The 20806-nt window shown below is 50.8% G+C and overlaps 5 protein-coding genes across 6 annotated transcripts; 4 read left to right on the top strand and 1 right to left on the bottom strand.

Moving 5' to 3' along the window:
* The first annotated feature begins 7336 nt into the window (after positions 1 to 7336).
* LOC100906531 (probable ATP-dependent RNA helicase DHX34) lies at positions 7337 to 15049 on the top strand. Its single transcript, XM_029111608.1, is given in 19 exon segments — positions 7337 to 7541; positions 8101 to 8339; positions 8450 to 8580; positions 8673 to 8757; positions 8849 to 9091; positions 11404 to 11514; positions 11641 to 11806; positions 11809 to 11829; positions 11966 to 12099; positions 12189 to 12382; positions 12477 to 12627; positions 12721 to 12848; positions 12992 to 13169; positions 13260 to 13476; positions 13590 to 13757; positions 13885 to 14094; positions 14175 to 14369; positions 14460 to 14631; positions 14729 to 15049. Coding segments are annotated over 19 exon segments (3225 nt in total). The 3' UTR covers positions 15006 to 15049.
* LOC108864334 (tau-tubulin kinase 2) lies at positions 9546 to 10985 on the top strand. Its single transcript, XM_018639758.1, has one exon. The coding sequence runs from the start codon at positions 9892 to 9894 to the stop codon at positions 10963 to 10965; it is 1074 nt and encodes a 357-aa protein (XP_018495274.1). The 5' UTR covers positions 9546 to 9891; the 3' UTR covers positions 10966 to 10985.
* A 507-nt stretch (positions 15050 to 15556) lies between the features above and the next one.
* Positions 15557 to 17143, bottom strand: bic (bicaudal). 2 transcript variants are annotated; one of them, XM_018639765.1, is made up of 3 exons: positions 17105 to 17143; positions 16275 to 16331; positions 15557 to 16165 (listed from the first exon to the last, which is right to left on the bottom strand). In XM_018639765.1, the coding sequence occupies exons 2-3, from the start codon at positions 16326 to 16328 to the stop codon at positions 15746 to 15748; spliced, it is 474 nt and encodes a 157-aa protein (XP_018495281.1). In that variant the 5' UTR covers positions 16329 to 16331; positions 17105 to 17143; the 3' UTR covers positions 15557 to 15745. The 2 variants fall into 2 exon arrangements, with proteins under 2 accessions (XP_018495281.1, XP_018495284.1); XM_018639768.1 differs by having other exon boundaries at positions 17101 to 17133.
* A 303-nt stretch (positions 17144 to 17446) lies between these two features.
* Positions 17447 to 18364, top strand: LOC100906242 (biogenesis of lysosome-related organelles complex 1 subunit 2). The gene is made up of 3 exons (XM_003737634.1): positions 17447 to 17546; positions 17963 to 18113; positions 18191 to 18364. The coding sequence occupies exons 2-3, from the start codon at positions 17967 to 17969 to the stop codon at positions 18362 to 18364; spliced, it is 321 nt and encodes a 106-aa protein (XP_003737682.1). The 5' UTR covers positions 17447 to 17546; positions 17963 to 17966.
* A 1523-nt stretch (positions 18365 to 19887) lies between these two features.
* On the top strand, positions 19888 to 20308 carry LOC100906096 (biogenesis of lysosome-related organelles complex 1 subunit 2-like). Its single transcript, XM_003737633.1, has 2 exons — positions 19888 to 20034; positions 20120 to 20308. The coding sequence occupies exons 1-2, from the start codon at positions 19888 to 19890 to the stop codon at positions 20306 to 20308; spliced, it is 336 nt and encodes a 111-aa protein (XP_003737681.1).
* The last annotated feature ends 498 nt before the right edge of the window (positions 20309 to 20806 follow it).

Raw genomic sequence — 20806 nt, 5'->3', positions numbered from 1 at the left:
TGTGCGGAGAATGGGAAACGCTCGCTCGATGACGCCCATTCACATAATGATCCCCGCCTGATGAGACGGAATATCGGATGCTGCCATCCTACCCTCAACTCTCTCGAGTCTGGGATCAAGAAAATGGATCGCGTGTTGCAGAACGAGCCTAAGGTTGTACCCCATAGGGAGAGTCGGCTTATTGAATCGCTGAAGGCAAGGGGCCGGAGCTCGGCCCCGGAAGCACTCGGCACCGGGAAATCAAAACTGACGAACATTCAAGCGTTCAGCGCCCGTGGATACGAGCGAAGCCTCCGAATAGAGAGAGCGCCACCTTGAGAGACGGCGTCGTTTTTCTCGCTCCTCCCTCCTTACGACTCCACTGCGAGAAGCCCCGAGAGTCTGGGTGCACTAATCGATGCTTCGACAGCTCCCACGACAAAATTCGCGAATATTCCCTCGAACTCAAGACTTCTGACACTCCGCATCTCCGGAGCTCTCCTTGGAGAGCACATCGGAGCCGCAGCGCCCTTCCTCGATGTTGAAAAAAGAGAAACTATCTCATGATTCAAGATTTCCGAGCTGAGCGAGCATACCTCCATGAGCAGTTGGAGGATATCTGATCTCAAGCCACAAATCAGGAAATTCACATTGCTTAGGCTGCGGGGAAATACTCTGAAGTTCCGCTTGATCGATTAGGCGGGGAGCGTCCGTGAACTCATGATTGCGACGCCGCGGCAGGGTCACCCCGACAACTCGACTCCGGGCCTCTCTCTTTGCACGTCATTCGATATTCCTGATCTTTTTCAGTTGTTCCTCGACCTCTGTGATCTCCTGCTTTGGGAAACTCAGGAAGCATCTAGGGAAGATTCAGTCTCGGGAGCACCATGTCTGAATACCTATAACTCTCAGATAAAAAAGAAAATTAGAGACACCCAGGAGAGCGTCTGAAGACAGGACATGATGCTGAAATCAAGCCTAGAAGTTTACCGGCAAGGCAAGAACAGCCTCGGTATCCAAACCTTCCTCTACGGAAACCGAAGAGGGGACACTCTCCTGGCCTCGGCCAGAGCGGGAATGTTACCAACGAAAAGCCGAGGTAGGTCTATTGACCCACAGCAGGAGGACACCTGCCCCAGATGCGGAACATTTGAAGAGACCGTAAAACATGTGATCTTCGAATGCAACGACGCATACTACACGGACGAAGATTTCGTCTCAAGATTAGGCCTCCAAGAGGAAATACAGGACCCTTCGATCGTGACAAAAACCAAACGAATCCCAGAAAAACGGGAGAAGGAGACCAAAGATCTGCTTAATAGCGCCTGACATGAAAGGCTGATGCGCCATCTTGTAATATACATAGAAGACCCATCTAGGTCAATAAATTACCATAACCATTACCATTACGATAAATCCCAGCTTCCTCGGGCATGATCTCTCTGAGGCCTCTAGGCGAGCCACGCCTTTGCCCCTGGGCAGAAGCTTATTCTGCAATTAATTGAGTCCTAGGCTTTCGAGGATCCCTCGGCCAGTTTCGTTCCAGCTCTTTCATACGAGTCGGATGAAAGCCTGAGAATCTGTGGGAGTCATTCAGAAGGTGTTAGAACGGTTCTCAAAGCGACGCCGTGCCGCGGCGAATACTGCTATCCGGTGCGTAGGAGCATCTTTAGTGCATGACAAGGAAGCACGAGGCGTGTCGCGTCATTTTTCTCCGAGACATTTGCCGTCTCGGAAGTAAGCAAGAGCTTACCTAAACCGACGTCACGTCAGCGTCCGACAACATTTTCACGCTTTTGGATTCGGTGCTTATAGAAGGAGAAGCCTTCTGAAGACCGGATTTCATGTGTGAGACACTTTTCCCGACACCGGCGTCTGTGCTTGTTCTCCGACGCAACAGAAGTCCCGCAGATGCGGGCTGGGATTCTTCTTCGTGAAGAAGGTTTGCGTGTCGAGCATTTCCCCCCTACGGAACCAACTTATGTCACACCTACTTGGAACTCATTGCGTAAAAGTCTACAAGATTCACCTCCGCCGGCGGTAGTTCGGTGATCTTACCAGGAGCGTTCACAAAACTCCCCCCACTCGAGTTCACCGTCCATCGGTTGCGGACAGTTCTCGTCCCGGACGTCAGACCGACCTGCTCGTGCCTGAGGTCTGCTTTCATGATCGAGCCTCGAGCTCAGGTCTGAAAGCCGCTATTGACGTTTACAAGCAAGCGCGCGATGAGCGCTTCCGATATGGCAGAGTTTTTGCTATTTCTCATTTTCCTCGGGCGCTGATAGGAATTCCCGGAAGTAGCTCCTCCGGATCGAATTGAATCGAATCCTTCCTATCACATATCATCTTTGAATTTTGATTGGCTATTCGCTCCGGGAACGATGGGATCTGAAAGCAGCTGTTCTGATACGATTTTCGAAAGTGAAATCTGGGACGGAAACGTCCAGGGGCGCCAGACTGCCGCTCGCCCTGGCAGACACCACTGCTCCGACCGGACCTGATCCTGGGTTCCGAAGAGCGATCTCCGGAACGGACGACCCTGCTGAGGACTCCATCTCAGTTAGTCAGAGGTCTCGCACAGCTGGGTTCCAGCTGAGCGTTTCCGTACACATAGAACGATCACACAGGGTACGGGAAGGGAAGCATGGAGCCTGGGAAACTAGGGACACCCGTACTCTGGTCTCACAGGTTAGGTAAATCCCCTCTCCATATCCGTGGGATGGGAAATTATTTATCGATCGATCTATGGAGGGAAACTGTTCGGGAGAGGGGCAGAATGAGTAGGCAGATGGTTCCAGAATGAATTCCTTTTGTTGCTTCCTTCGAAGTTCATGGCTTGGAAAAAGATCTTCAGAGGTCTCGATAAAACGTTCCCGGCCTGTAACTGAATGGGTCAACCTATATAAAGTGACTGCATGGCCTGGCACGCTCCACCCAGAGCGAAATGTCAAACTTAATGCAGCTTGAGACTGTCAGGGAGAAATTGTGGCCGGATCGCGATCGATTGCAGTCGGAACAGCATTCGCAATACAGAAATGTCATCTTTGGAGTCAGTAAAGCGTTCTCCCCTCAAGGTTTTGTTATGGGGAACAGCTTCTGCAGGAAACTAGCCAAAACTTGACGGATCGATGGCTGAAGGGCGTGCTAAGCAGAATGATGCCACACACCAATGAGTCGGCTTTCGACGGGATCTTCTACAATCGCTGTGTAACGAGGATCGACTTGAGCGGTTTAAGTCACACTGACCGCAGAATAAATCGGAATCGCCAGCTTGTAACTGCGGGAGGAGCGACCATAGGAGTTTACTCAATGAAATGGGGGAGCGATAGTTCCCGGAGCTCTCGATTGAACTCCGTGGCGAAGAGGAGCGCCGAAGTACTCTTGATTTTCGAAGCCTGGAGGTCTAACTTAGCTCCAGAGAAGGAAAGTTCGGCTGAAGCTTTCTACGGGCCAGATGGTCCCGTCGGTTACGTCCGACGGGCATGAGTCGGTGAGCCGCAGACTGAGCTAGAATTCTCCTCCATGCAGCATGCGGAACCTTACATGCAACCAATGAATAGGCTCGAATACACTGGATGACTCGTCGAGATAGGACTCGGGGGGGCATCCGATTTCCCGCCGCGTCACTCACGACATCTCTGACCCGCACAGCCTCGAGGGCCGTGAGTTCTCTCCTCATGAGCCGCGATCTCTCCTCTTTAAGCCCGAGAGCATCTCTCCCGACGTTCGGTGCAGAGTGCAGCGACAATTTTAAGAACCTTACGGGAGCCCAAGCTCGGAGTATTGTTTCTTGACGGAAACTCTCGGATCAAGAGGGCTCTCGAGAAGGTAATTCCATAAACTTCGGTGTCAAGATCGGCCAATCATGTCTTTTCTCCTTCTTCCCATCCGTTGCTACGGTCTGAGACCCGAGGACAAGGAAGGCACAGATAACTCTTCTTCCGACAAAGAACGGACTCTCTCTGGACTCACTCCTTTCGATCACAATACTGGATGTGCGTCTCGCCCGTGAATTGAAGCTGTGCTCCAGGTTAGACCGAGAATAATGTCGAGGAGGGCATCCTCTGTTCGGGAGGACACTCTCCGACAAGCGGGCAGCATAACATGTTGCTTGACAGGAGCAGGTACTCAATGAATACAGCCTTTTCTTCGTCAGTTGTCGGATCGGGGATACAAGCTGTCGGCCTCTTTCGCAAGTCAGGCCGAACCTCGCTTCGATCCGAAGCCGAGCCGAGAGTGGCCCTGATTCTGCATCGGAGGAAAAGGAGGATTGGTTGGCGTAGCATGGGACGTCAGAGCCAACAATTATTGCATCGCACTCCGTTCTAGCCTCGAGGGGTCTTGTTAGCGGGCAGCTTCTCGGGTAGCTTCCGGAGCCGAATCGCAGTGAAGTGACGTCTCTCCTGCGCTCGCTGATGATCTCCTCTTTCTCGATAAAATGTTAGTCCGGGACCTCCCATTTCTTAGTTCATGAGTTGCGAGCAACTCCGCGGGACATTCTTGATCGAATACATGGAAGTTGATTTCGGAGAGTCTGCGACGTACGCTGTACATTGCACAAAGATCACCGACCACCGGACGCTCGTCGGTCCTTGCCTCGCCAGAGGCGGATCGCGAGAGTCCCCCGGAACTCCTCTGCAAGGTCCATGGAGAGGGGTGCGTACACTCAGCGCTTATCCGGATCTAATGCAGCTTTGTCTGACTGAGCCGTATTCACGTCCCTTCTCTGATATTACAGAACTAGAGTATCACGGCCTGATCAGCTATGATGAATTACGAGGACTCGCCCAACCCCGAGTCGAGAAAGTTGCAGAGCGGTACGAACTTCCCGCTGACCAGCTGAGGGGAATCAGACTTCCAGTAGATCGTTTGAGTGAAATCAATTTTTATATCTGCTGAATCTGTTGAATCACAGACTTCTCCTCCTGCGGGCCTCGCCCTTTCCGTGAGCTATAAAACTTCCCGGTGGAGCACCGAGGCTCCATTGTTGTTCCCAGGTCTCGCAGTCGCGCACAAGACCGACAACATGATGCACACGGTGTTGAGGAGTGAGCCATCGTTTCTGGTGTTTCTTGTGGTGCACACGGTCCTATCGTGCTCCAATCACTCTAATTGCGTCAACAGCTCAATCCAGGATAGAGTGAGCAGTTTGACACATGCGAATTTCACATCCGAGAAGCCTCGAGTACGCAAACTGACATCGTTCGGCCAGACATTGGCAAACATCATGAAGGATAGTACCTCGCGGCGGGGTCATAGGATACATTCGATCAGTGAGCAGAATTCACCGGGAAACGATGCTGACAGGGACGATCTCGGTAAGGAGGCCGAAACCCCAGTGTTTCCCTTGTCTTCCACGGCCGCATCCACTCACAAGCTCATGAAAGCTGTTCATCCGATCTTATTGTCGTTGCTCGGGACGCAGGCGGTGTCGACGAAAGGTGTTCTGGCAACTACACTTCTTGCGAAGCTGCTGAAGAAATACTTGGAGGAGAGAAATTCCCACGGCGACAATCGTCGCATATCACGGAGAAACGGTCGAAGTTATTTGGATTCCGAAGCTATCGTACTCTTCATCTTGGGCCTTGGCATCGGGTCGATAATGGGACTTGGGTCGGTGTTGTTGCCGCTCGGTTTCTACGGCGGATACGGCGGCGGTGGTTACGGCGCTATCCCGGTGAATACGCAAGTGACCGGGAGGAAGCGGAGAGAGATCGGAGAGAAGTCCGATCTGAAGCTCAGAGAGATCAGCGAAAACCTCAGGGAGGCTCTAGAGAAATATGCTGAAGGTGATTAAGTAGTTTCCGCGTGCGTCATCGGTGTATATACTGCTGTTCCATTCTGTGATATAATAGTCTTCGAATTTCTTGTCATAGATCGAAGGGTGTCGGATTGATTCATGTTTGAATGTAAAGAGCTCGGAACATTCCGATTATTATTTATTGGAGAGAGACAGGTGAAATTCCTCCATATTTATTCCTAGGGCTGTGTGAGGCGTTCTCGTGGACCACCCCGAGAACTTCCGGTCTAGGCAAGGAACGTCAGATCGAGCATCCATTCTCGCGCTTTCACGATTCCAATATGTCAGCTGGTTACTGAGAATAAAAAATATTTCCCGGGGACTGATATTTCCTTTCCATGGAGTTCGCGCGAGCAGACAGTGTGGCTCTCGGCGAATGGTTCCGTCGAATGCTTCATGCATTGGTGAAGCTCGTAGATTTGCTTCGGAGTTCCGACGACCTCCCCAGCATCATCATTGTACCCTCTGCTCGATGAATGTATCGGTCGCCTGTGTAACTCCGGAAGAAGAAAAAATCGGGCATCGGGAATAATTCTGATATTTCGACATGTGTGACGAGCCGCGGAAAAAAATGCGGAACTTTTCCCAGAGGGGAAATCGATTCCTTGAGCTTCTCGACGCAGAAACTTCTAGTGGTTCGGAAAGCTTCGGGCTTGCGAAGTGTTGTTCGATCCACCAGAACCAGACGCGATCATTTCTCCAGATGTCGCAACCGATTCGGGCGTCACGACATCTGGCTTGGGGACTGGATTCGTTCTCCGGGGACCTGTTGAGTCGTTTGGATCCGTCTTCATTAGTTCGGGAGGCAACATTTCTCGGAGATCACGGTCTTGAGATCACTTTCAGATGTCGCTTCCGACGATTTTCTTGCTCCACCCCAGAGCACGAACAGTATTCGAGCGGTTATCTCCTTCCACCGAGAGCTTGAACATCGGCGACATCTGGACCGCCTAATTCTAGAGGGGTATACCGCCGGATCCCGCACCGCTGGGCGGTCTCGATTGGTCGACAGAGTACGAATAGATTCGGAGGCGCTTCAGGGAATCGGAGGAGCTTGTTCACACTGCGAGGTGTGGGCTTTATTATTATCAGCGCAACACAGTTTCTGTCGCTGGGATGACGGAGAGGTCCGGTGGCGTCGTACTGACGGTATGCAAACCCAGAGATTTCACCCAGTCTCGAAAATGGAGGGGATGCGGAATTAACTCACGGAGTCTCGTCACGAGAATTCAGGATGAATATCCAGCGTCGCAGTCATTCGGAGAGCAACTTCCCCGACTCCTTGCGGCTCGCCTCGTGAAGTGATGCCCAACGCGTCACAAAATCCGAAGGGGAATTTTCGCTCCTCCGATGATACGGATACTGGGACGAAGCTTCTATGAGGCTTCCGTCGGAAGCTGCGACAGCACCAGCTGATCGGAGAAAGCTACCGGTACGATAAGATTCCAATATTCTAATTTCTTGACGGAATTCCCCATGTGAATCTGTAGAGACCAGCGGAGCTATTCTCCGTATGTGAATGTGTGCGGAAGTTATTGAATTGCGAGGCGGATGACGATGGCGACACAAACCGTGTCCCTCATCAAGTTCAAAAGCAAGTTGACGAGCATATTCTTCACGAAAGATGCGCCGATTGAAGTTCATTCCGAAGAGTACGACAACTTCTGGAAGTTCCTGGTGAAGTTCGAGAAACGAGTCAAAGATCGAACAGAATCATCAGGTGAGGAAGCAGGACAGGGTGATCGAAGTAGAGTATTTGGCCGGAGCCGCCAAACGATAGCTGATTCTGGCGGTATCTCTCGTTGGACGTCGAATCCGCGCACTACTTCTCCAACGACAAAATATATTACATACTCCCGGAAAGCATATGTCACTCCTCTTATGTCACTCGGGGATGGGGATAATGCTCAGCTCCAGCTGCTAATCGGCGCGGAGTTGACTTCGGCTTGAGAGATGAGCTTGTTCCGGGAGAGTCCATGGAGAAGCGCTGGGAGGGTGAACCTAATTTCGAATTCTGATCGAACATTCGAAAGACGTTCACCCTGCTCGAGCGGATGCTGTGGCTGGAAGTGGAATTAGGGTCTGGATGTCTCATCGGGGACTGTCCAACAAAGATTCGAAGATGCGGTCAGATCATGAATCAACTTTCAGATATTAGCGATCAGGGAACTTGTGACGCTTTCCGTTTTCTGTGCTTCCTCTGATAAAGCGGAGAGGCTTTCGACCCTCCGACGGGATTCTCGATTTTAAAGGAATCAATCATCTCTCGCAAAATATCGATGGCGTTTCTCCAGGTTTCAAGGATGACAAGAAGCCGCCATCGGTGCCTTGTTGGGATAAATCGACTTCGGATTTATTGCACCGGATCGTCATCGACCAAGATGAAAAATGGGTACTGACCGAGCGGGACATCGAAATAACTCGGGACGCTCTGCTAACATATGTAGCGTTTCTGAGGAAACAAGAAGAGAGACGTCGCGAAAAACTCAAGCATTTCCAAGAAGGCTTACCTATCGCTCAATACCGACAGACCTTAGTCGCTTCATTGAAGACAAACCAGGTGAGTGGGCACAAATCCTGGCTTCAAATGCCAAGGATTATTCCACGAAATGTCGGAAGATGCTCTCGGCCGAGCAGCGATGTATCGATTCTAATAACCTGCCTCCATAGGTCATCCTGGTGGCAGGTGACACTGGATGTGGGAAATCTACCCAGGTTCCCCGATACTTGCTCGACGAAGGATATGAAGGCATCATAGTAACGCAGCCCCGAAGATTAGCGGCCATCGCTCTTGCATCCCGGTGAGCGACCCTAGTTGAGACTCCAAGGCCCACGTTCAATCGCTCCTTTCCAACTCATTTCTCGACTCTTATACAAGAAGTCTATCCAACAGAGTGAGCTTTGAGACGGGTACGGAGATGGGGAACCTGGTCGGCTACCAGATCCGTTTCGAGAGGAAAATCAGCAAACACACGAAGGTTCGCTCATCCCACTCAGTCGGTCAGTCTCATGCTCGAATAGAATGATAGGCCTCAGGGCATCGCTAATTCAGCCATCTTCGCGTTCCAGCTGACTTTCATGACCGAGGGGCTCCTGCTGCGATTGCTGTCCACGTCACCCTCGGAAGTCATGAGTAAACACAAGGTCATCATCCTGGATGAAATCCACGAACGTCACATTTCATGTGATTTTTTGCTCGGTTTGGTGAAGTGCCTCGTCGCACAAAACGAAGATCTCAAGGTCATCCTCATGAGTGCCACAGCGAATTTACAACTTTTCTCAAATTATTTCGACAACAGTCCCGTGATCGAGGTGAGTACGCCACCAGCTCTGGTCGAAGAGGCGACCGATCAAATCTCCCTCAGGATCTTATCAGTCCATCGGAATAGAGCAGCCCGGCCCTGCTTGCGCAGTGTTCTCTTGGAATCTGGGCTTGTTAGAGCCGGATTCGTTGCCTGATTCCGGCTCGCTTCTCTGCCGCGATGAATCGGGTTTGAGGAAGAACTCGTCGGGGAGAAGGAATCTTGAAGAGCGGGAACTTGGTAGATTGGTGAAATCGAGTCGGAACTGCTTCGAGCCCTGACGGAGTCCGCGATTTTCGTTTCGAAAGCAACGGAAATACAAAACGTTTCGTTCGGTCGGAAAGGAGGAAATCTACCAAAACAATGCATCTCACACCGAGCCGTCAATTATGATTGCAACCGTTGGAGGACGCGCCAACCGCGAACTTCCCCCGCCTCGCACCCGTGAACTTGACGAGAATTCGCTTGGCGATGGAGGAGAAGGCTCTCCTCGTCCATGTCCGCCGAGTATTGCATCAGGCCGCAGACAGTCTACGAATCTCTCGAATTTCATGAACTTGAGTCTCGGAATAGGGGCTTCTTCTTCCTATCTGCGAGAGGCGAGGAGAAAACGTGGTTGCCCGTGTCGATGTCGATTTATTAGTGCCGTGTTGAGCATCCATCGGTCCGGGATCCTGTCAAGCGTAGAGCGCGAAACACGGTGCAGTTCTCACACATGGAGCTCCGACGATGAGTCAAAGTAAATATTGGATATTTTTGGAGAACAACGATTTCATTCCCCGATTCTGATCATTCCAAACCTGGCCGCCAATGGATCCAAGCTCAGAAATTAGTCTCCTAGAAAATGGAGAGACCCTCAGAGGACGATGGACGATAAATGGTCGAATCGGAGGTGGTGGATTCGGACAAATCTACGAAGCCTTCGACGAAGTCAACCGGGAGTTCGTAGCCGTCAAAGTTGAGCCGCGAAACGCTTCGAAGCCCGTTCTCCGAATGGAAGTGGTTGTTCTGAAACGACTCCACGGTTCTCCCTACTCATGCAGCTATCTCGGCTGCGGACGTACAGATAACATTAATTATTTGGTGATGCAAATGCAAGGGAAGAATCTCTCGGAGCTGCGGCGGGCCCAGCCAGCTCAGAAGTTTTCCGTATCCACATCTCTACGACTAGTCTACGAAGCCTTACATTGCATCGAGGCCGTTCATGCGGAGGGTTTCCTGCACAGAGATGTCAAACCTTCAAACTTCGCAATTGGCGCCTCGAGCGCTACATCGAGAAAAGTTTTCATCTTGGATTTCGGTCTCGCGAGACACTTCATCGATAGTCAAGGCAGACTACGGAGCCCACGGAGCAGCGTCGGGTTTCGAGGCACGGTTCGCTACGCATCCCTAAACGCACATCGAGAGAAAGAGCTTGGCCGGCACGACGATCTCATCTCTCTGTTTTACATGGCGGTCGAGTTCTTATTTGGTAGCCTCCCGTGGAAACGCCTAAAGGACAAAAGCCGCGTGGCAGCCTTAAAGAAGCAATATACGGCGAACTGCTTACTCGGTGGGAAATTCCCGGAGCTCGAAAGCATCTACAATTATCTAGAACAGTTGAACTATCATACGAAGCCAAATTACGAAAACGTCAGAAAAGCCCTGTGTCGGTGCATTTTGAACAACAAGGTTCGGTTCGACGACCCGTTCGATTGGGAACAGCAAGACCAGCAGTCGAGCTACTCCTCGAGTTACTTCGAGTCCACGGACGGTGGGGTTGGTGAGGGAAGGGCACGCGGTTTCGACTCTCATGGGAACGAAGGAAAGTTAACGAATTATCGTGAGCCAACCCCCTCAGAACGAATGCTGATAGATGAGAATCCCTTGAATGACGCCGAATAAATATCGATGACAGCCTCCTCCTCGAATGGTGAAGGATATTGCCTGATTATTTGATTAGACGTTGCTGATCACTCTGTCTCTCTGAATTGGATTCGTTCGATTCTTTACTGACTGGGGCCAAGTACAGAGTCACTGTCCCCGACTCCCGCCATGGTTATTCCCCGACTCCCGCAAAGGTTATTCCCCGACTCTGACTGCGAGACCTTCCGTCGGAAGAAGACGAGCTCGGGGAGCCTCTCTGACGGAGTAGTAGCCAGTGAAAGATTCCCGCTCGTTCGGATTCTCCGAGCCTACAATTCACGGGACACGGGGAAGCGTCAAGCAAACCTGACCGTTGATCGCTTCGCATCTCCTCCGATTCCTGACATCGATTCTCATAATCTCGTCCCGAATGCATTTTCCCAATGATCACGAAACAGTACATATTTCCTGATACAGGTTCCAGGGCGTCTCTTTCCTGTGGAGGTTAATTACATTGCTCCGGATCGTGACAAGGACTCGGGACTCTCCAGGAAAAAGTCTAAAATCGATCCAGGACCCTTCGTCAAGGTAAGACAAGCTGTTTCCTGTCCACCCGTCCACGGAATCAGAGTGCTACGGAATCCAATAATCCCGGAAAGTCGGCTAGAGCTCTTGGTAGATCTGAGTTCGAAACGACGGCTCCCTCTCTCGCAGGTTCTGAGTTTAATCGAGCAGACTGTGGCGAAAGGAGAGAGGGGAGACGTTCTGATATTCCTCAGCGGCGCACAAGAGATTTCATGTCTCCAAGAAGAATTAGAGGGGCGTGAAGGTTGGATACTCCTGCCCCTGCATTCCGCATTACCAATAAAACAGCAAGATAAAGTTTCCTCGCCGCGCCAGATGGTGAGTTCGATACCCCTCGCCAGTCTGGGGCGATTGTCTTATTCGTTTCGCTCGGAGTTCGACTCTTCCAGATCGTCTCTTGTCCAAGCGGGAGAAGCCGGCACTGACGACTCTCATAACTCGCTCGATTTCCCAGGAATGCGCAAATGCATACTCTCCACCAACATTGCGGAAACTTCCGTGACCATAGACGGTATACGCTTCGTCGTAGACTCCGGGAAAGTGAAGGAAATGACCTATGACGCTTCGTGCCGAATGCATAAGCTCAAGGTGCGTCACGTCTCGATCCAATCAATACGAAATGTTTCGGTTTAATAGAATCGTCTGCCATAGAATCCGTGACCCTCACCGGCTTTCAGGAGTTCTGGTGCTCGAAAGCCTCGGCGCAACAAAGGAAAGGTCGGGCAGGGAGAACGGGTCCGGGCAAATGTTTCCGACTGTACAGTGAAAAACAATTCGAAGAGATGGACGACTATAGCGAGCCCGAGGTTCGTCGTGTGCCGCTGCACTCTCTTGTGCTCCAGCTCGTGCAATTAGGCCTGGCCGATGTCCGGTACTTGTTCTTCTCGGTTTCGCTCCCGATTTCCGCTATTTGCTATGGTAGCTCCGCAGAATTCCGAGATGACACGTTTTCTTCCGCTTTACAGACAGTTCCCCTTCTTAGAAAAACCGGATATGGAAAGTCTGGAGCATTCCATATGTACGCTTGTCAGACAGGGAGCTCTAGCATCAGACGAAAAACTCACGGCCATGGGGAAAATCCTCGCCCAACTACCCGTAGATCTCAGCGTCGGAAAAGTGAGTTCCGATTTCGAGCGGGTGTGTTCGGTCTCCGCACTTCTGCCGAATCACTGAGTGCATCCATCTTACGATGAAATTCGATTACCGTAGGTTTTGCTCCTCGGCTGCATGTTCCGAGAGCTCCTCGAAGCTTCGCTAACTCTGGCAGCTGCTCTCAGTATACCGAGCGCCCTCTCCCAGCAAAGTTTCCGTGACTTCGAAACAATACGGCGAAGAAAGTAAGAATTCCCCTTCCGATATGGCCCCGGTGTACCTGCAAAGCTTCTCCCATCTCGAACACTACGGAGGCGGCGCGGATTGGATGACTCCGGGAGGTTGTCGCAGGCTGGCTAGAGCTAAGGTAGGCTGTTCCATCCTTCAGAGATCTCGAAGATGATCGTGGTGATCCTTTTATGATCGTGCGAGTCTACCACGAATGGCTGCAAGTAAAACTCGACGACAGAGAGTCTTCTCAAAGATGGTGCCGGAGGAGGGGCGTTGAGGAGCAGAGACTCTACGAATTGACAAAACTAAGGGGACAGTTTTTACGGATCCTGAAGGTAAATCTGAAAATCTCGTTTTCCTCTCAGAGACTCCCTTCAGGAGTGAGCTGACTGATTCGTTCCCCTAACTGTGTTGAAATCTTGTAGGAAGCGAAGCTTTACGATATTCCCGAGGCGTCTATGTCTTCCTCGGAGAGGGCCAGACGGCATGGGGAAGTTCACCATCTGAGAGATCTCCGCAAGGAAGCTGTGGTGCACGAGAGGAAGAGTCGGAAAAGGAAGCTCAATGAGGAATCAAACGTTGACGATGAAGACGACGATGCCTTGGACGTGAAAGATATCGACTTCAGACTCGCACAAGATGGTAATGTTCCCTCTGAAGGACCTCGCTGTTTTTTCCCCGAATTCGCGTAATGAGCGGTGCTGTCGTCTCTCATCGAGCGGGCACGAGCCTTAGAGCCCAGCTTGATGTTCCAGCCAAGACGATGCGACGGTTGCTCCGGAAGAGCTCCGAGCTCAGTACCTCGGAGAGGGCTACGCTGCTGTGGATCTTGACGGCTGGACTGTATCCTCAAATTGCTCTGAGCGATACCCATAACAGCTACAAGAAAGACGCCGATCAATTATTCCATACCGACGCCAAAGGTAAACCAATTTTAGCTCGGTGTCGAGCCAAGGAGCCTCTCGGGAGCCCTCCTGCAATTCTGCAAGGAGAAATCCGAACATTGGAAAAGCAATGATGAGCATTTATAATCGTGAACTCCTCGAATAGGTTTCGTCACCCTGCATCCGAACTCGGTGCTCGCTCTGAATCCTGACGTCCTCCGACTCGATGACCTGGACATCGAGGCTATCGAGGGAGGCTTGAGTGTGTCGTCGAAGCATCAGATGCTGGCGTATATGTCCCTCCTCGAGACAACAAAACCCTATCTCGTAAATTGCGTCAGACTGCCTACTCTCCAGTACATTCTGCTCCTGGCGGGTAAGATTTTGAGCCGCTCGCAAGCTCGAATTTCATTCCTCAGCCACCAGGAGCGTCGTCTGAAAGTTTTTCTATTCTAGGAGAGATACACGTTTCCTCCTGTCTGAAGAGGATGGCTTTCGACTCCATGGTGGAAGTTCGAATCTTCGAATCTCCCGAGACTTGTCAGCGCCATGGTCTGCTCCTCCGAGTTCTACTGGCGCGCCTCATGTTCCAGAGGGTGTTCCAGAGGATGCTGCAGGAGAGCTCTCAAGAAGCGGCTGAAGGAGAAGGAGGTGTGACTTTCGAACGAGATATTTTTTCGGCTTGTTCCCCCGCCCACCTACAACATGTAGAAAGAATGATGGAATCTATTCAACCCTCAGGTGTATCGAGTGAAACACGGCGGTTGTCACGTCGTTTGCTGAAGTATGTGGGCGAGGTTCTGCTCAATTTCAAAGATCTGTGTTATACACAGAAAAGGTTGCTGCCAGCTGACCTGAAAACGCTCTTCGTGAACGATCCGCTCAGCATTTGTGGGTTTCTCCGATTCGGGAGGTGAGCTCATCGGTGACGAACAATGCAATGCAGATTCAATGAGTCAGAGTTTCATCTGTCGAGAGGAATGACTGTGACGTGGGGACCCTCCTTCCAGCCTGGAATCTCTCGATGACTCGGATGTCGGAAAATCTTCAGCAAGCTCTTCGATTCCGAAATTCTCTTGTCCGATCTGCGATGAGACTCACGGCACATTTGTTTCATGTGCGGCGCACCTGGAATTCTGTGTCCTCGACGACAAGAGCTCCCAAAAGATCACAGCGGAGGAAGCTTCGGAGTTGAATGAAGGATATTTCTGTAAAAACTGTCAGAAAGCGATAGGTAGCGATGCAACCTTCGATATCCTCAGGCACAATCGAGAATGTCTAGGGTAAGACTGAGAATTCCCTCGTCGTCCGTCACTCTATCGACGTCCCCATCCTCGTCTTCACAGATTCCATTTGAGCTGCCAGTCAATGTGAATAAACCTCGATCGCCCCCAATCTCGGAATGCGAGATCTCCTCATTCGTCAGGCTCGATTAGAACACCCAAAGTAGAGAAGATCACCGACGCGGGAACGAGTTCCGATATCGAAGATGCAGCAGCCTACTCGATGAAGGCATGGTATCGGGCGCTACAGTGTTGCAGATCAGTTCTCTCAATCGCAGATTGGACCGGGAGCTTATCAGAGGCTTCAAATTATAAACCCGGAGAGGCTCTTCGCTAGAGTCACTGACGAAGCATCTCCGATCTCCAGGAGCAATCGCGATTAATACCGACGTACTGAAAGCTCACGCTCCCCGAGCCGAGTGAGGGAGCTGACCGGCTCAGAAGAGAGAAAGGAGAGCCAATGCGGATTCGGACTTGAATCATACGACGAACCTATATTCGTCGTGTAACGAAGAACGATTCCCGAACGGACACCGAAAGTATGATAGCCTTGACAATTCACGGTAACAAATAGATGTTTTATTGTAACGGGGAGCCGCGGACGAAATTGTTGATCATTGTAAACCGACGTTGTTCTGAACCGTCTACTGGAGGTGGTGCTTTACAATACAAACCGTGTTACCCCGGTCGCCACCCCGCACCCCCTTGCGGGTGCACGATTCCAGTTGGTTTGAATCGCGGTACCTAGGCCGTAACAGCGGTAACAGCCTCCGTTTTCGAGGGCTCGTCGAAGTTGTCGACAAGGTCGGGCACATCGTCTTCAGCCTCGTTGCTACCATCCTTATTGTCACCACCGGCTTGCGCCGTCGCCAGCTCCTTCAAATGTGTCAGAGATTCGGGTCCCAGTTGCGACAGAATGCCCGGCAACATTTCCGTGATGCGGCGATGATCAGCGTGTCCAGAGATCGCGAACGTGTTGTGAGGCAGTGAGCCTTGCACTTTCGGATTGTTGAAGTGGATGACCGTTCCGTCTTCTTTGATCATATTCACCTCCTCGATTCCGGGGATATTGCTAACTGTGAGTTTCTTGAGAGAACTCTGCAGCTTCTTCTCGTCGGTGTTCGCTGTGCGGTGCACAACCTTCTTCTTACGTCGGACGGCACCCTGGGGAGGGAAAATGAGCTTCAGTATAGGCAAGTTCTTCATGAGTTTTGTCAAATCTCGATAGTTTGGATACTCCTGCATATTCGGCTCGTCGAAAGACTGTACTCACCTTGCCTCCAATCCGGACAGTGTCGGCGAGCTTTTTGAGCTTCTCTTGGTTCATTTTCTGAAAAAAAAAAACAGCATTCAAATGTTTGTTACCGATCGGAATCCCCTTGTGGAAATGAGATTCTCCGATCACAGGTACCCGGTAAGGAAGTACACGCGGTAAGATTGGCATGCGTTCGCGCGGGACTTTCTCCACTTCCCAAATCCGAATTTCTCGAGATTCTCGGTCAGGCCGCCCGAGCAAGTCAGAGCATGCGATTAAAAATGTCCGCACCGGAGATGCGAGTGCGCACGCTTTGCAGTCGGGCGGAGGCGAGGACGCTCCGTTCGGAGCGAAGTGCTCCTCATCGGTGCTTCACCTAACTCCTCGAGAGCAATGCTCCCGAATGAGCATCCGAATTAGCGATGTCAAGCTGGGCTTTCGGATGCTCGATTTGAATAAGGGGGCCGCACTACGGTCGAAGGCTCAAGCCGAATAAGGGAAAACGCGATTCTCCAACTCGCATGGAGTGATCGTGGATATTCCCAGTCGGCGAGCGATGAAAGCTCCGGAGTTTCCCACCGAAAACCGCTCCGGTATGGAGTACCTCGACGGCCCATTACTCGGGGGAAAAATGCAGACGAGGAACGCGACTCCGCTTTCTCTCGCGCACGCGGCGTGGTGGTTAGGGTTACTTAGCAAGTTTCGAGCTTTGATTGAGATCCAAGACACGAGGAATTCGAAGAGGTGAATCAGGGGATTCATACCGGAGATCCTTGGTTTTAGATTAGGAGCCAGTAGCGCAGAAACCGAAGATAAGTCGCGCGAGAAGCGAGCCGAAAGGGACTTACGCTTGGGTGGTGCGTATGCTGCCTGGAATGGGCCGCCGCGAAAAAATGGAGAGTAGCACGAGGTGGTGTTTCGAAAATATTGTTAGACCGCGGAACCCCTCCTCAATGAAAGGAAATGTTTCTCCGACAGAAACCACGGTGCTTGAATGGGGGAATGGAATTTTCAGTCCGCCGTCATGAAGAATTTATGCTCTTGGCTCTCGTTACCCTTCCAGAGATGCCTTCTTAATCGATTATTCAACTTTTTACCCGAGAGCAGCGAACCGCCCTCGTCCGCTTGACGTCTGCTAAGCTTTTGCTCGGAACTCGGAACAACACACAATATGGATCGCCTTCGTATTTGTTATTGCGGCTGCCCGCAGGCAGGAGAGGCCTGTCACTCGAGCGTTCGATAATCTCTCCTCCATCTGACGGAGTCGGCGAGCGGGCGCTCCTAATTACGGTGAGATTTCTTTATCAATCGCTGTGTTGGTTCTCGTCGGGATATCAAGCTCTGGCACGATGATCAGAGAGTTAGGACGACAAAGATTCCGAGCACGATCGTCTCCAGATAAGGGATCGACTCTCCGCAGCCAAGCGCGCCTCTGGACCCAAATGATTTTGGAACTTAGGACGATCGTATGACGGGCTATATTCTGAGAGTCCGAAATGCCCAATCACTTATCGGTGATGTACAATTACCGTTGAGTGAGAGAGGATTCAGGTCGGAGAGATGAATCTGTGACTGAGGATTCGAATCTCACTGGCTTATTCGATATTTCTTCCGGTCGGACGACGGCTCGCGGCTTCATATAGCTCAGTGCGGTGGCGACATTGAGTCAGAGAAGATCTAGCTTGAATTCTCCGGCACCATTTCAGAAAGATGGAGCAAGCAGCGGATAAAATGTTCAGCTCGACTGCAGACTTTCTGCGAACGGAGTTGAACGCAGCTGTCGACGATTTCCAACTGCTACAAGCGATGAATAAGGCCGCTTTGCACAAGTATAAAGATCTGACGAAAACGACGCAGGTAGGGAGCCAGTCATATGATGTGTCGCCCACTAACCCCCACCCCGCAGGAGGCTCATTCCAAACATTTTGTTGCAGGTGATTGGAGGCGCCCTTGAGGCCCTCGAAGATCAATATAAGGATTTAGCCCCTATCCTCGCTCAACTCGACGATATCGAGGAGAACGTCAACAATCTTGAGCAGGCAGCTTTCAAATTGGATTCATTCTGCAAACAGCTAGAACAGAAACTGAAGAGTCTCGAGACAAAGTGATCGATCGTGATATGTCGACCTTAAGCGTCGTATATGTTCAAAAGTGTTTATATATACTTCTTCACCCTCCTGCGAGCAGTAAATACGATTTCCCATGACTCATTCTGTCGTGATTTCCGAGTGTTGATCGGATCTTCAGTTTTGGTTTCTGAGCTTGATCACCATAGGGGGAGAAACACCATGTGTTTCGTGTATACGAACTCAACGAGCAGAAGGTCCGCCTCATCATGTGACAGAACTAGAGCCCATGGTCTATGATCATGGAGGATCTAGAATCTAGATCGTTTCGAATCTGTTTCAAAGGTTCTGCTTTGAACAAAAAGGACGCACGTAAACGAAGTTCACGACAAGAGCACGAAGAGCATTCGCGCTCCGAGGGGAAGGAAAATGATTACGGAAACCAATCTCGTTCCGATTCTCGAACACATTCTGCACAGCTCTTGCATCCGAAGTGTACCGAAAGGCATCATGGAGGAGCTGCATTGGTCAATCGGGCCTCCTGCCGTCTTCATCAATTATGAACCCGAGATACTTGATCTGCTTTTGTAGGAAGGAACATTTCTCCATCCGGATACGGAATCCACCTTTCTGGATTTCAGCCATAACTTTCCGAGACTTCTTAGATGCGTGTCTGGCTGTTCGTCCATTTTCCCGATCGCTCGCTGTCTTAACGCCGCGTCCCCTTGGTCATTCAGAGCAGAGATGAAAATGAAACACTTCAGGTGTTCCGTCGTGAAAGTATTTTCGTCCATTTCGGCCCTCTCGAATCTAGTATTCACGACGCCCAACTGATCCGTGAGGGTCCTGCCCTCTCTTCGCGTCTGGAAGAAATCTATACGACGCGAGAAGAGCGATACTGTGGGCTTGAACAAGAATCGCAGGACCTGTTGGGTTTGTTTCAACGGGACCTCGTAGATATCGGTGGGCAGCATATACGTTCGGAACTGGGAATGTTCATTATCGCCCAATTTGTCGATAATGATGGCTGGTTTTTCAGCCTCCGTTAGGTGGACGCCGTCCCTTTCGATGACTTTCCCCCATCGGTCAATCCAGTTGTCAAAGTACTCGTTTGCTTCTTCGTTATGACGGAAGACGGGAATCAATCGGTTCAGATTCGCCTTCACCTCAGTCTTCAGCCTTTCGTCGAGGATCGCTGTTTCTGCCATTTCGAGGTTTCTTCTAGTCCTAGGAGTGACCCACAAAAAATCGTCTCTCATACGTTTTCTTCCGATGGCCTGCTGCCTGTTTGGATGAGCTCTGTCCGACTTCCGGACTCGAGCCCTACGGTGTCTAATGTCACCACCATTTCCGTAAACTACACGACATGTACAATAACCAATATCGTTGAGTGGGAGAGGAGACAGCCCGGAGAGATGAATCTGTGACTGAGGATGCGAATCTCACTGTCTCATTCGATATTTCTTCCAGTCGGACGACGGCTCGCGGCTTCATATAGCTCAGTGCGGTGGCAACATTGAGTCAGAGAGGATCTAGCTTGAATTCTCCGGCACCTTTTCAGAAGGATGGAGCAAGCAGCGGATAAAATGTTCAGCTCGACTGCAGACTTTCTGCGAACGGAAGTGAACGCAGTTGTCGACGATTTCCAACAACTAAAAGCGATGCATAAGGCCGTTTTGCACAAGTATGAAGATCTGAAGAAAACGACGCAGGTAGGAAGCAAGAATGATAGTCATATGATGTGTCGCCCAATACCCCCCACCCCGCAAGAGGCTCATTCCAAACATTCCGTTGCAGGTGATTGGAGGCGCCCTTGAGGCCCCCGAAGATCAGTATAAGGATTTAGCTCCTATCCTCACTCAACTCGACGATATCGAGGAGGACGTCAGCAATCTTGAACAGGCAGCTTTCAAATTGGATTCAGACTGCAAACAGCTAGAACAAAAACTGAGGAGTCTCGAATCGATCGTGGTATCCCGACCTTGAGCGTCGCATATGTTCAAAATTGTTTATATATACTTCTTCACCCTCCTGCGAGCAGTAAATACGATTTCCCATGACTCATTCTGTCTTGATTTCCGAGTGTTGATCGGATCTTCAGTTTCGGTTTCTGAGCTTGATCATCTTAGGGGAAGAAACACCATATGTTTCGAGTATACGAACTTTACGAGCAGAAGGTCCGCCTCATCATGTGACAGAACTAGAGCCCATGGTCTATGATCATGGAAGATCTAGAATTTAGATCGTTTCGAATCGGTTTCAGAGGATCTGCTCTGAACGGAAAGGACGCACGTAAACGAAGTTTACGACAAGAGCACGAAGAGCATCCGCATTGCGAGTGGAGGGGAAATGATTACGGAAACCAATCTCGTTCCGATTCTCGAACACATTCTACACAGTTCTTGCATCCGAAGTGTACCGAAAGGCATCATGGAGGAGCTGCATTGGTCAATCAAGTCGGGGCTGGACAGAGATACAGAAGTT

This window comes from Galendromus occidentalis, unplaced genomic scaffold (genome assembly GCF_000255335.2).
Source record: "Galendromus occidentalis unplaced genomic scaffold, Mocc_1.1 scf7180000075584, whole genome shotgun sequence".
Classification (NCBI taxonomy): Eukaryota; Metazoa; Arthropoda; class Arachnida; order Mesostigmata; family Phytoseiidae; genus Galendromus; species Galendromus occidentalis.
Note: the sequence above shows the minus strand (reverse complement) of the source record. Positions and strands in the feature narration are given on the sequence as shown.